This window comes from Erpetoichthys calabaricus, chromosome 13 (genome assembly GCF_900747795.2).
Source record: "Erpetoichthys calabaricus chromosome 13, fErpCal1.3, whole genome shotgun sequence".
Classification (NCBI taxonomy): Eukaryota; Metazoa; Chordata; class Cladistia; order Polypteriformes; family Polypteridae; genus Erpetoichthys; species Erpetoichthys calabaricus.
In genome coordinates, this window is record NC_041406.2 from 3,819,047 (window position 1) to 3,833,706 (window position 14,660).

The 14,660-nt window shown below is 42.2% G+C and overlaps 1 protein-coding gene across 1 annotated transcript in view; it reads left to right on the top strand.

Annotated features, from left to right (window-relative positions):
• LOC114663936 (collagen alpha-6(VI) chain-like) overlaps positions 1-14,660 on the top strand; it is a 208,342-nt gene that overhangs the window by 131,249 nt on the left and 62,433 nt on the right. The window contains exon 23 of the mRNA XM_051936116.1: positions 2,265-2,327. Coding sequence (XP_051792076.1) covers positions 2,265-2,327 — 63 coding nt within the window. The remainder of the gene's footprint in view (positions 1-2,264; positions 2,328-14,660) is intronic.

Sequence of the window (14,660 nt, forward strand, 5' to 3'; positions counted from 1 at the left end):
TGTGAGGTTTTTTGCAGTGGCTGGAGTGCCAAATCTGCCACCAACCCCCAAGTTCTCCCTGCAGGTTGGAGGGCCAGATGCAGATTAAGGTCATACCCAGGATGGAGCAGTTGCAGGTTAAGGACCTTGCTCGATGACCCAACGAAGTAGAGTCACTTTTGGCATTTATGGGATTTGAACCAGCAACCTTCTGATTACCAGTGCAGATCTCTAGCCTCAGAGCCACCACTCCACCCCAATTAGACTAAATTAGACTAAACAAACCAGAAATATAACTTTGAACCACAGCCAGGGGAGACATGCTGGCTGAAACATAACAGACTCTTTTACTACTAACATACAGTACTGAAAGAGCCTCTTTGGGTCATCTTTCACCTTATCTACTATATTCCTCTCCAACTGTCTCCCTGATATCCTTCTTAATGGTTGCCCCCATGTTCTCCTACGCCCTACGATTCATATTAGAGTTATCAGTCTTATATGCCTTATCAGTCTGTTTTTTCCTTTGCAGCTTCTTCTTTAACCGTTTATCAGCCCACTGTGGAGTTTTGTTTTTTTTTTATTTCCTACTACTTCCCAATTTAGGTGTATACCTGCCCTGCATTAGATGTACAACACTTTTAAACCAGTTCCACTGTTCCTAGAGCGTCTCCACACTTATAAGTTTATCCCAGTCTATCCTCCTTAAACTTTGCCGCATCTGCTCAAAAGTCTTGGAATCCGCACTCTTGCAAAAACAATGAGAATTGTATTATTTTGTGGTCATGTGACCCTAGTGGTCCAATCACCTCAACACCCTCAATTCTATTCTGATTATTACAAAATACTAAATCCAGATAAGCTTCACCCCGTGTTGGTGCTTTATCATACTGATTACTTCTAAAAACTCCTGCTCTTGTGCTCCACTATTTGCAAGGTTATCCCAGTTAATATTTGGTTAGTTAAAGTCCCCCATGACTATAATATCTCCCTGTAAACTTGCATTTTTAATATTAGATAGATAGATAGATAGATAGCGTAATTGGCAGGATTAGATAGATAGATAGCGTAGTTGGCAGGATTAGATAGATAGATAGATAGATAGATAGATAGCGTAGTTGGCAGGATTAGATAGATAGATAGATAGATAGATACTTTATTACTAAAAAAATGTGTGTTGAAATTGCTGTCTGCTGGCCTAAAATAAGGCCTCTTTCATCAACGCTTTCCAGACAAAGTCAGACGTCCTCACTAAGATGGGGTTCATTGTTCAATTGAAGAGGACTTGCCTTGAAATTCTGTTTGACATAAACAGCAAGATCAGCGAATATGCAGGGACAGTTGGATTGTAGAAGATGAATCATTTACATAATACAGCAAAAATCGTAGAACTCATTGTTGATTTCTATGACATGCTTTCATGTTAAAAGTGCAAATACGTAAGCGTCAATAGAAACAAGAGAAAGTCTCTAATCATCATACAGTAGTCAATGTCCGATTTGACAACATGTGCTACTCTCAGATGACCAGGGAGGAGAGGAAAGCAAACACTCCAGTCGACCCTCCTATTCAACAATGTAGACCTTCAAATGCAGACAGTGCCATCTGGGCATTCTACAATAGTGAAATTCATCAATATCAAGAAACATCTTGTGAACTAGGAGTCCCAAAGCACATAAATCTGAATAAGATCAAAAAAGTCCACTACAGGAGAATACCACCATGAAACCCCAGCTAGTAATAATCTTTCTAAAAAAAATATATATATATATATATTTCCACTAAATGCTCTTCAATAACAGTTAAGCTCCATGGGGCTCAGGAATCAAGGAAATTTCCCAAAACTACTAAAATAATTCAATGCAAGCGAAGCCCCAAATATTGAAATGCAGTCAAACACGGAGCAATAAGGTTCAAAAATCTGATAGGTCCAAGAAACACAATAAACTCAGCACCCCCAAGGACATTCAAAATGAACTGCCAGGAACTGTTGGAGACCCTCCAGATTTATAGGGCAGACGCTGGCGATGATTGGCAGGGTGTCCACATACTTTTGACCACACAGTGCATAAAGCAAGTCTGGCAGGAGTATTAGTGGCGGTGTCACAGGTGCAGAGTACAGCGAAATTCTTACTTGCTTGTTCTTCATATTCAAAGAGCTTGATTGGCACGCGCCCCGTTAGATTTTTAAATAATAAAAACCATCATCAGAATTCTAAATAGAAATGGACAGGAAGTTTTGCTTTTAATTAGCTTACTAAATTGTCTTCTTTTTTTGTATTCAGGGTAATAGTGGAGATGTTGGCTTGCAAGGTCCAAAAGGAGAGCAAGGAATGAGAGGCACCCAGGTACAGTATGAGGCTAATTTTAACATGATTTGCATTCACTGATTTATTCTGTTCACAAATGTTGATTGTGAAGTCGCAGCTCAACAATAGCATAAAATGCAGAACAGACCCTTCTTATCTTAGGAGACTGAGCTGCTTTAGTGTAAGTAGTGATGACCTTTACATCTTCTACAACTCCGTGATGGCCAGTGTGGTGTCCTGGGCCGGTGACATCACATCAAGAGAGACCCACCAAATCAACAAACTAATTCAAAGGGCAGGCTAACTTATGGGACACAATCCGGACCCCTTGGAGGTTGCAAAGGAGAGAATGAAATCAAAAGTGAGTGCCATTATGAGCAACACTGCACATCCTCCCTCTGACACACCAACACCGAGGACTTTCAGCTGACAAATTATTCAGTAGAAGTGAGTCGAGAAACACGACTGGGGGTCCTTTACAGTAACAGCGATGTGTCTGGACAGACCCTTACTGGAACCACTCTCTTATCATTAGCTACGTTCTATCTATCTATCTATCTATCTATCTATCTATCTATCTATCTATCTATCTATCTATCTATCTATCTATCTATCTATCTATCTATCTATCTATCTATCTATCTATCTATCTATCTATCTATCTATCTATCTATCTATCTCTGACTTTGGATCAGAACATTCAGACCATGTATAACTTTTCTGTTGAATGGAGACTTTCCACATCTCATGCTCTTGTCTGAAGCTGGGTGGTGAGTCTGATTTGAGATTTCTTTGAAAGTTAGCTTGTGGTTCGTCTTGTGTTCACTTCACGTTCACGCTGATTAGATATGAAGTACATGATTGTCTCTCCTTTCACTCCTTTAAGCCACTCACTTGTTCATGGTGTTTCCTAAATTCTAAGGTTCAAATTTAAATTTCATGGTTCACATGGAGGTAAAAGGCATGTTTGGTGTGTCTGGTGATTTCCATGAGCCCAGCTGGTCCAAACCACGTAAAGGCAGATGATGACGCAGGGGGCTTGCATTTCTCATTCATAGGCCATGTTATTACTTGGAGCATCTTGAATATTTCTAAATTTTCTTTTTTTGCCCCTGGTTTATCATTTCTAAAACTTACTTCAGTTGCTTGTCACCTTTCCTGTGGTAATATTGATGCTGATTGTATGCTAGTATTGCTCATTTTGTATTCATAGATATTTTCCAATTACTAATTATTGACTATGATGGGTTTGCCTTCAAAAATGTTATTTAAGACCCTCCACCGCTAACGCACATTACTCGGTGTCATTGTCACATCACTTGAATCTCAGTCTGCTGTGTATGAAGGCCATTGAGCCACCACAAGCCTCTTTGTGCTCCATTTTGAACTCCATTGTAAAGCGCTGCTATTTAGCAGTTTTAATGTCATCTGCTAACACATCACTGCATTCTGTTATCATTATTACTTTTGAATATGACTCGTTGTTACAAAACTATTTAATAAACAAAAATGTATTGACAGACTGTTGGATGAAGTAAATAAAATGTGAAATGTGTCAACTTTCCTCTCAGTTAACTTAGTTGCTGAACGCACCTGAATGTCTCGCCATGCCGACATCATTGTAATGACAAATGCTTAATGTAAGAAGTAGCCAACAACTGCATAACTACAAAATAAAGTCAGATAAGAGTAATTAATGGATGACAAAACATCTGCTGAAGGGGACAATATGAAAATCGAGGCCCAACCCAACCCAACTACTGCATGCAGTCAGGATAATAAACTGGCATACACTCCATAATGCACCAAAATTCCGACGTCAGCATCAGTAGGCTTTGCGCCCACAGGAACTAAGTTAGCCAAACTCTTCTCTAACATTTCAGTAATCTGATGCTGACCTTTCTGATAATAAAACAGGTCATTACGATAGCAATTGACGAGAAGAATCCATTTACAGAAGAATTTCAGTATATGAGGGTTCCTCTCAAGGGCCTCTTTCCCTTACACGATTTGGCTCAAAAACTAATCAGCACATCGTCATCTCATAACAGGCTGAAGTTTCGAGTTTGGGATTTTTCTGTCCCGCCCTTTTAACTCTGGACTGCCCTCAAGAAACAACGACACACAGACAGACACTCACCCATCATCAAGATATCAATGTTTTAGGTATCAGGGGACCGTCAAGATCTGTCGAAAATGGAGATCAAAAATTTTGATGAATCTAAAGCTTTTGTTCCTCCCATATAGATGATAGATTATGGTGAGGGAGGACACAAAGCAAAAATCAAAGTCCTTTGTAAAATATGATGTGAACAGGCCAATCAGCCCAGAAAAGCTCATCCTTCCCATTCAACTGAATTGTCCAAAATAACAACAAGTTGACATTTGAAGGTCCCAGATGTCCAGCTCTCTACCACACTACTTTGTCACTCATTCCATGGGTCTGTGCTTCTTTGCATAAAGAAAACCTTTGTAACGTTTGTGTGAAATCTACCCTTAACAAATTACCAGCTGTGTCCTCATTTTGCAGAATTTATTTTAATGTAATAACCATGTTATGAACTTGAAAATCGCAAGAAAACAAAAATATTCATAATGCCTGATAGAGGGAGAAGTTGCAGTCAAACCCTGGCTAGTGATGAGGAGGGCCGTGCAGAATCTTTATAAACAAAAGGAGAATGCTCTGTCGCAAAAATAAGCTGTGAGGAGCTCAAAAGGCTAAAAAGGCAATGACTTCAAAAGACAATCCTAGAAAGTCCCAAGTAATGAAATTAAAAGCAAGAAAAGTGAAAGAACAGCACAGGTTCAAATAAATCCAGTAAATCACAATAAGCAGAGTAGCGATAATCACGAGAAAGAACTCGGCACCACCACGAGTGAATACAGAATGAACCACCAGCCCCGCCTTTATAGGAATGGGGGCAGTCCCTTGAGAGTGGTGGCCCCGCCTCTTGGGGGGTACCACCCACAAAACACTTGACACAAAATAAAAGACCCTTCAATATAAAGAAACTAAATAACCATAATATTAACATAAACAATGAACAAGATAGACAGACGGTGGTGGGCTGGCACCCTGCCCGGGGTTTGTTTCCTGCCTTGTGCCCTGTGTTGGCTGGGATTGGCTCCAGCAGACCCCCGTGACCCTGTAGATAGGACATAGCGGGTTGGATAATGGATGGATGGACACAGTGGATTATGTCAGTGAGCTTCTCCATCGCTCCACTCAGGTTTGCCCGCTAAGGTCCTCTGATTCTGTGACCCACACTAACCTGGGTGACAGCAGGGCCGTCAGCTGTATAGCGCCCTGACTTTGGAGTGACCTCCCTAAATTAATAAGATCAGCCAACTCCATTCATTCTGTTAAAAAAAAACAGAAAACTCGTCTGTTCAGGGAGGCGTCGAACTCAACCTGACATTCTGCCTCCTCTTTCAGTCTTCCCCTCAGGTGAATTTGTGTGTGTGTGTGTTTATCACAAATGATGTGATTTGTTTCAGGCTTTTCTTCTAGTATTGAAGTTAGTATTTTATTCTGGTTTATTTATTTTCTCTTTATTCTATTTCACGCTTTGTATTTATCTGTTCTAGTGTTCTGTGCAGAAAGTATTTGTACCCAATGTTACATAAACCCGGCATTTCTTTCTGTGACTCTGTGAAGCACCTTGAGCAAGGGAAAGGCGCTATAATAATAAATGGTATTATTATTCTGCGGTGGGTTGGCACCCTGCCCGGGATTGGTTCCTGCCTTTTGCCCTGTGTTGGCTGGGATTGGCTCCCGCAGACCCCCGTGACCCTGTGTTCGGATTCAGTGGGTTGGAAAATGGAGGGATGGATTATTATTATTGCACTCTTTAAAATTAAGGTGTGAAAAAGAATAATTTGAATTAAGCCAGTTGAACAAAATGTAACCCAATACAGACGCTAAGCTGTAAGAGTGTATTCTTGTAAGACAAATACAATACAATACAATTTATTTTTGTATAGCCCAAAATCACACAAGAAGTTCCGAAATGGGCTTTAACAGCCCCCCAGCCTTGACTCTCTTAAGAAGACAATAAAAAACTCTCAAAAAAAAAAACCTTGTAGGGAAAAAATGGAAGAAACCTCTGGAAAGGCAGTTCAAAGAGAGACCCCTTTCCAGGTAGGTTGGGTGTGCAGTGGGTGCCAAAAAGAAAAGGGGGGTCAATACAATACAATACACAGAACAGAGCAAATCTTCAATACAGTATAAAAATAAAAATTTAAGAAGTACGGAGCAGAATTTAACAGTAGATGATATCCCATAATACGATTTGGATTTGTTTAGAGTCCTGGAGACCTCCACCATAAAGCTGCCTCCCCTAATTGGCCATTCCACTGCTGAAACAGAGCTGGGCCAGCCAATCCAATGAAAGGACCCCTCTTTCCCACGATTCCTGTGATCCTCCATCAGAGGTGACTTTACCTTAGGCAGGCAAAACAGCTTGACAGGTGGGCCGTGGCATCAAGTGCCACATTTGAGTACTGAGAAGAGAAACAGAATAGGTGAGGGTTGGTATCCAATTCTAACTATCACGTTACTTCTGTTTTAGTGCTAATGACTAACAACAGAGATGCAGTCTGTACAGTTAATCAGCAGCTCTAGTCAGGGTGTGCTAAACTGAAGTAGTGAGTCTTCAGCCGGGATTTAAAAGCAAATGTACTAAACTAACTTATAAGATATTGTATAATCAATTATTATGTGTGATGATCATTATGTGTGAAATGTAAGCTACTGTATAATAAGAATGTGCTGTGCATTAACCGACAGTATAACATTAATCCTTTTATAAGCTGAGAAAAGATTCTTAAATTGTATCTGCCACATAGCCGTTGAAGTGTTGTAACCCTGATGGTGCAGAAAGAATGAGGACGTGAGTATTGTCTAAATCTGCGTAGGTTGCACACACCCTGTGACAGTTAGCTAGGAGATCGCTGCAGTTGCTCTTGTGTGTATTGATGCTGACAAGGGCTATTGCTTAAGACTGTGAATGTGCTAATAACTCTGTTAACAGTTAGAAACACTGGGCGCTCCTGCATGTTCCAATCCAGGGTGTGACCGCAAGCTAGAACGATCTATGTAGGACCTCAAAATGAACGGCCATATAACCTCTTTTACAAGCTGGGTATACAAAAGAGGCAAACTCGCTGTCAGCCAGAGGTCTGTAGCACACTGGAACATGACAGGGGCTGCAGCCTCTCTGCCACCAAGAATAAAGAAATTGCTTTTTCCTTTTCATTGGTGTCCGCCTTCTGTTGTTCTTCGACTTTCAGCGTCCACAAGTGCCTCCAGAGCAGTTCTTCAGAGCAATGCCATGGAGGAATCATTTTTGGTTCCCAAAAGACCCCTCCACGTGAAGGTTCCAGAAAGAACCTTCATTTAGTTCGATCTGCAACAGGCTTCCTAAATAGCCATGGACAGAAGGTAACAGATTTGTGAAATCCCTGATTTTCAAGGGACCCTCGCTGCACACAGTAACTCGGGCTACACTCAGGTTTTAGTGTCCTTCCAGGTAGCCCACCATACATTCAAGATTTCAGCACAAAGAACCAACTTCATATGCAGAGACCTCTTCCCAGAATGCAATGGCTCGACGAGGAGCCACACAGCCCATTAAAGAAGATTGAACAGTGGAATTGTGAAAGAAACACAAATATATGAGATAAAGCTTTGGGGCTCCAGCCCGTGTTTCTGAAGAGTAGTAGCCTTGCCACTGAGTGGTCTACAGCAGTAAAAGGCAACATTTTTCGAGTTGCGGCGCACTAAGTCCAAAAATTTTCTTTCGTGGCGCACCTGAGGGACTGCCCATAAATAAAGTCGTGACGACACAATCTATGGACAATCGGCAATAAAAACAGTAGCGTTTGTATTTTCTCGTTCTATATTTGCTCCGCCTTCTTCTATCCGTACAGTGAGCGAGATCTTCTAACAACGACACTTTTTAAGTCTCACGAGATGTGTTTTTGACACCGCTGGTGTTGATATTATGATATTATGATGAATGGTGAACAGCGAAAATTTTAACTTGCATTCAAAATAAATACATTCGTTTATTCAGCAATCTGATTAACCGTTATCTGTTTTTCCAACATAAAATATTTTTTTTAAACATTATCTTTTTAATCAACCAAAAGTTCAAAAACACTAGCAATTTTAAATATTTTACAAAAGTTTTCGCAGCGCCCCTAGAAAATTCCACGGCGCACCAGTTGCCCGACAGTGGTCTATAGAGACGGAGTCGACGCATGACTGTTAGGGAAAGGCAGGTGGTTGTCTTTGTAGTTGATGGTGAGGAAGAGGAGGGTCCAACAGGGAACAGGCAGAAATGAGGTCAGAAGGAGGGCGTGGTCTGGAGGCGGAAGTGGGCTTCAGGTGGTTTGCCCATCAGATGATCTGCAGAGGAGGGAGAGAAGCCATTAGTGCGCTTCATCGGCCCCCCGCCCCTGTGTTTCCCCTTTAAGTTAAGCCCTTGCACGTGTGTGACAGACTGAATGTCCTGTTCTCATTTTGTTACGTTTTTGCCTTAATGTTCTGCTCTACAGCACAGCAGCTTCATTTCGTCTATCATCCTAGAGAGGAGTAGGCTGCTCTTACGTGTTAACGGCAAGTTCAGGGTTACAGGCCCAGCTGCGCGGTCAGACATCACGTTGGCGTCCCATCACTCGATAAACATCTTAAAAACACATCCATAAGTCAGGTTCCGTCACCAAGGAGTCTGATGTTCAAGTTTAAGTGATGGTGCATTTATATTTATTTATTGTTCCCTATAGCTTCAGCTTTTGAATAAATCAGCAGTGCGCATCAACAGCCGCGTCCAAGAAAAATCTGCTTCCTCAAGTTAAAGGTGCTCTGAAAGCCAAACCTGCCGCGTGTTTATCTAAAGGCACAAGATGCTCTCCGCTCCGTTTTTTATGTTTATCTCCTAATTTAACAAAAGCATCCATTTTTCTAACAGTGCTTCAGCAAACTTACAAACCCGTGTTAAATTTCCGAATTGAATTCGATTAAAATTTAGGAACAGAATAAAATGACAAGTGTAGTGCAAGTAAAGAAGATTATTGATAGAGAACAGGAGGGGCTCAGAAAAGACGACATTAAGAATAAAGAAGAGTGAGTGCTGAAATCTGCCGAGACGAGAGTAAGCCCAGTGGACTTCACTTTAGCGCAGGGGTGTCGAACTCCAGGCTTGGAGGGCCGCAGTGGCTGCAGGTTTTCATTCTAACCGTCTTCTTCATTAGTGACCAGTTGTTGCTGCTAATTAACTTTTTTCTTTAGTTTTAATTAACTTGCCTCAGGCCCCTTAGTTGTTTCTTTTTCCTTAATTAGCAGCCAAACAATAATGAGACACAAAACGAGCCGCCACATGACTAACTAACTTGTGCCCATCACACAATATGTGGAAATAAAGATAGGTGGAGGTCTCAGTAAGGCCGGAGTTATACTTCACGCGACATGACACATGCTGCAGTGGATGCTCCTGCTACGCAAGCGTTGAACTGTTTATACTTGCGTGCGTACTTTACGTAAATCTGGGGGAATCCGCCAGGTGGCAGTGCAAGATATTATCACGGTGAGAAGAAGTTTGGCTTCTCTGTGTTGTGAATTGTTTAGAACACCCATTAAATTCCGATGACATCTTACCGCAATATCTCTGAAAAGGATGTTTATTTTTTAAATCCAGGGATGTGTCCATTCCAGCAAGCATTGGGCACAAGTGAGAAATAATTCCTGGACGAGGCCTCGGCTCATCGCAAGGTGAATACAAGCACACACATACACTGGCGTCATTTTAGCAGCACCAAATCCCCAAATCTGCATATCTTTGGAAGGAAACCGGAGCACACTGAGGAAAACGTGTAAACTCCAGACAGGGAATATCAGCGACGTGACTCCCTGCAAGACAGCAGCGCTAACGCTCTGCCACTGTGTCACCCCATGTGTGTAATTATAATAAAAGTAATTCTTTGCATTTATATAGCGCTTTTCTCACTACTCGAAGTGCTCAGTAATTGCAGGTTAAGGGCCTTCCTTGCTCAAGGGCCCAACAGAGCAGAGTCACTTTTGGCATTTATGGGATTCGAACCGGCAACCTTCCGATTGCCAGTGCATATCCCTAGCCTCAGAGCCACCAGTCCGTCCTATTAACATTATTCATTATTTAAACGAAATTACCGATTTGTCTGTAAAATGTAATATACATACTGTCACAGATGACTGGATTCATTACCTGGCCGGGATGCCTAGAGAGACCAGAAAGGGACACTAACAGCTTCCAGGGCACAAGGGGGCAGCCGCCCTGGATAAAAAGAGGACCACGGGAAAGGGACAAAGAGGCTCTGGAGACCCAGATATGTTTACTTCCGCCACACTCGGCAAGATGGCGGAGGGATCGGCCAGGGACACCCGGAGTGCTTCTGGTTCAAAGGGCAGCACTTCCGCCACACCAGGAAGTGCTGCTGGATGGACGTCATCAGCCACCTGGAGCATATCTGGGCAGGGATAAAAGGCGCCGCCTTCTTACAGTCAGTGAGCCAGAGTCGGGAGTGGGAGTAGGACGAAACTCCCCAGAGGAGAGTAGAGGCAGCAAAGGACTGAGAAAGAGAGATATTTTGGGGTGATTATTGCTTTGTGCATTGTGTGCTGTGTGACACTGGATTTATTAATGGAAAATAAACGTGAGTGTTTTATAAAAATGTGGTCTCCGACTGGTGGTGTCCGGGAAAGTCTCACAATACTTTAATGCTTTTCATCATGAAAGTGATATCAAGTATAAATCTAAGGATTCTAAATGTGCAGAGAGTTGGAATATCATACATTTAATGTGCGCGGAGTGACGGTCTATTGCTGGCGATTCGCTGCTGTCAGGAGTAGAGGAAGCCCTAGAAAAAAAGAAGGCACAGTTTGTGAGAATTTTAAAACGTATCGTGTCATATGCGACGCTTGAATATAAAAGCACCATGAATACATCTGAATGTCAGCATTTTGCTGCACCACATCGAACCATTTATCAAATATCGAAGCGTGCACACCGATCTCGTAGGATCCGCAAAGCGACTTTCTGTCACATGTACCGTATTTTTCGCACCATAAGACGCACTTTTTTTTCCCCAAAAGAAGGTTGGAAATGTCTGTGCGTCTTATGGAGCGAATATTGCGTCACAGACCATGATGTGTATTACCTGACAAAACTCGACATCCAGGGGTAGAGGGTGACAAAAGTCACTGTCACGTCACAGGCATTCCCTCTGTGCTTGGAGGAATGTTAGACTCATTGACTTGGCATCTAATCCTTGCTTGTGCGTGGGTTGCGAAATGTAAACAAATGTAAAGAAAGGCAAGATGGCATCGACATCTCACGAGGGAGCGAAGCGAGTGCAGAAAACAAATGTTTTGCGCATTATCACTGAGTCGGACTCTAATTTTCAGAATCTGATTTTGTTGAGAGTGATCAGGAGATCGAACAAGAGACTGAGGAACTGGCATCAGCTGATCGGGACACCAATCATGCAGCTGATGCACCTATGGCAAGGTTCATGTGGGAGGAATACCTAGACATTGATCCATGGGAGCCAAACTGGCTTCCGGACTTCACAAGACAGTATGGCTTGCTGTTGGACTCGACAGATTACCAGCCGCTGGACTACGTCAGGCTGTTCTTTCCTGAAGCTGCCTTTCAGCTACTGTCAGTAGAGACAAACAGGTATGCAGAGCAATTTTTTGAATCAACGGCTGTGCTTGCACCGCATTCTCGTTTTTTTCAAACTGGAAACCCACAACAAAACACGAGATGAAGGGCTTTGTGGCATTACAAATATAGATGGGACTAGACTGGCGATATAACTTCAGGGAGCATTGGTCCAAACGTGTGTGATGATAGGTATGTGCTCCTGCAAAGTGATTGTGAGCAACTGAGCTTCATAAATTCTGACACTAGCGATGAGGAGTTCTTGGGGTTTCCATAAAACTAGAAGAGTGCTTGAACCTTAAAGTCTCTCCTTATTTGTTAATGACAGTGATGATGTTTCTTAATACCGCTGTTGAATTTACATGGTTGAAATATTAGTCTGCTATATTTTATTAAACATATTAGTACACCATTTGGTTCAGAATATTTTTTTTCTTGTTTTCCTCCTCTAAACCTAGGTGCGTCTAATGGTCAGGTGCGTCTTATAGAGCAAAAAATACGGTAGATAGTAAACAGAGACTCTGACGTCACATTCAAACTTTTAGCACATTGCGCCCCCTGACTTTTTGCTGGTACTGCAACTCGCACGCGCGTCGCATTAATTTCTGAGGACCTGCTCAGAGGACGCATCAAATGAACGCTCAGAACGCGTGGCGGCCATGATGCGAGCACGTACGCGTTCTGAGCGTGAAGTATAAATGAGCCCTAAGGTTGATCCACAGAAAATCAACAGTTTTGGAAATTTCTGTTCTAGCAGAATGAGAGTAGCAACAAGGTGTTGGAATTAAATAACGAGTTTAATTAACAGCAAGAATCGGCTTCTCATTAAGAAACTGGTTGGAGTTTGAAGCCCCACTTTAGCTGGTCATCTGTCAGCTCATTTCATGTTTCATTTCTGTTTGGCTACCATTTCATGATGAAAAGAATCAATTCAGAGGACTAGATCCTTAAAAACAGGCCTATTAAAATGAAGGGAAAGGGAGTGAATTAGCAGTGAAATCTGGTCACTGATTAGGAAACGGGTTAGAATGAAAACCTGCAGCCACTGTGGCCCTCCAGGCCTGGAGTTCAACACCCCTGCTTTAGGGCTTCAGCTCTAAAAGAAGAAGAAGACACGTTGACAATTCTCCTCTGGCATCAACAAGGAATTTTCACCCACACAACTGCCGCTCACTGATATTTTCCCTTTTTCAGACCATTCTCTGTAAACTCTAGAGATGGTTGTGCGTGAAAATCCCAGTAGATCAGCAGTTTGTGAAATACTCAGGCCAGCAACCATGCCATGTTTAGAGTCACGTCAGTCGCCTTTCTTCCCCATTTTGATGATCTGTTTGAACTTCCGCAGGTCGTCTTTGTCAACGTCTACAGGCCGAAGTGCATTGAGTTGCTGCCATATGATTGGCTGATTCAGATATTTGTGTTAACAAGCAGTGACACAGGTGTACCTAATAAAGTGGCCAGCGAGTGTATATTTTACATTATAATGCAAGCTATTCCCACAGTTTTTGGAGGGTTTATTGAAATATATTTCATTTTCATGGGGGTGTTTTCCCCTATCTACCACTTACGCTACATGAATTGAATGTAAGTTCTGAATTTTCATTACACAAGAACTTAAAATGTCTGCTAAGCTTGGAGGACCCCCACTAGATAGGACTTGCCTAAAGGTTGGCATCCGGTTGCCAGGACAATAAAGGACGTGATCTTGGTTTTTATTGATTTTTTTTAAAACAGAGGAGAAGGAGAATTGGGAAGAGGCAGAAACCACAGAGACTAATAAGGAAAGCAAAGGTGAACTTCACCCAGGGATGTCTGCTATTCTGATGTGGCCAACTTGAAGGTTAATGAATGGATGAATAGCCATGGAGAAGTGATGGGGGGCTCAGTTGTTCATGGGGTGACCCCACTCGGTGTGTTGAACTGGTTTCCTTTTTTTGGGATACCACAGAGCCGGCCTTATGAATCTGCTGTCCATCCTCTTGTGTCAAGTCAACCTCACCTCAGACAGAAGAAGTGGACCTTCATTCTTAGACCATCAGGCTGCATTTAGTTACTCTTTTGTACCTTCTTGTTTGAATATTTGTGTCAGTGTCTGTGTTTGAGGTAGTCCGCACAGTTTTGAATTGGGAGTAGTGGGCGTCCATTGGGTCAAGGGATCAAGGTCACCTTATTATAAAAGTACCTAAGTGTTGTGGCGCCAGTCAATATGGTGGATGGTATGCACACACTTTTTGTTCTAACTGACTGCTCTTGCCATCTGAGTTTTGGGATTGGTGGGAGCAAGAAAGGGGTCGTGGGCCTATACAGTTCAATGGTTAGCGAATCGTCTGAACATCATCCATCTCACTAATGGTCGGTGAAGTGTAGCCATTGCTTCTTTTAGAGGCTGATTGTTACAACGCTATCAAAAAGACTTTGTTTTGAATCTAAGACCTGAATTTCAGAAGCTGAGAGCTGCCATCTTAAATATACTGGAAGTGATGACTCCGAATGTCACATGACCTCGGTGTCAGGTGACTGGTAATCAGTACAGTGACCATAAACATGGCGGCCATTACCACCATCCAAAAAACTGGAATACAAAATGCCATTGCTATGATAACGATAAAGAGGTCAAAACAAATAAAGGTACAAAAAAGGGGTCTCCAGGACCCATAACTCAGATCAC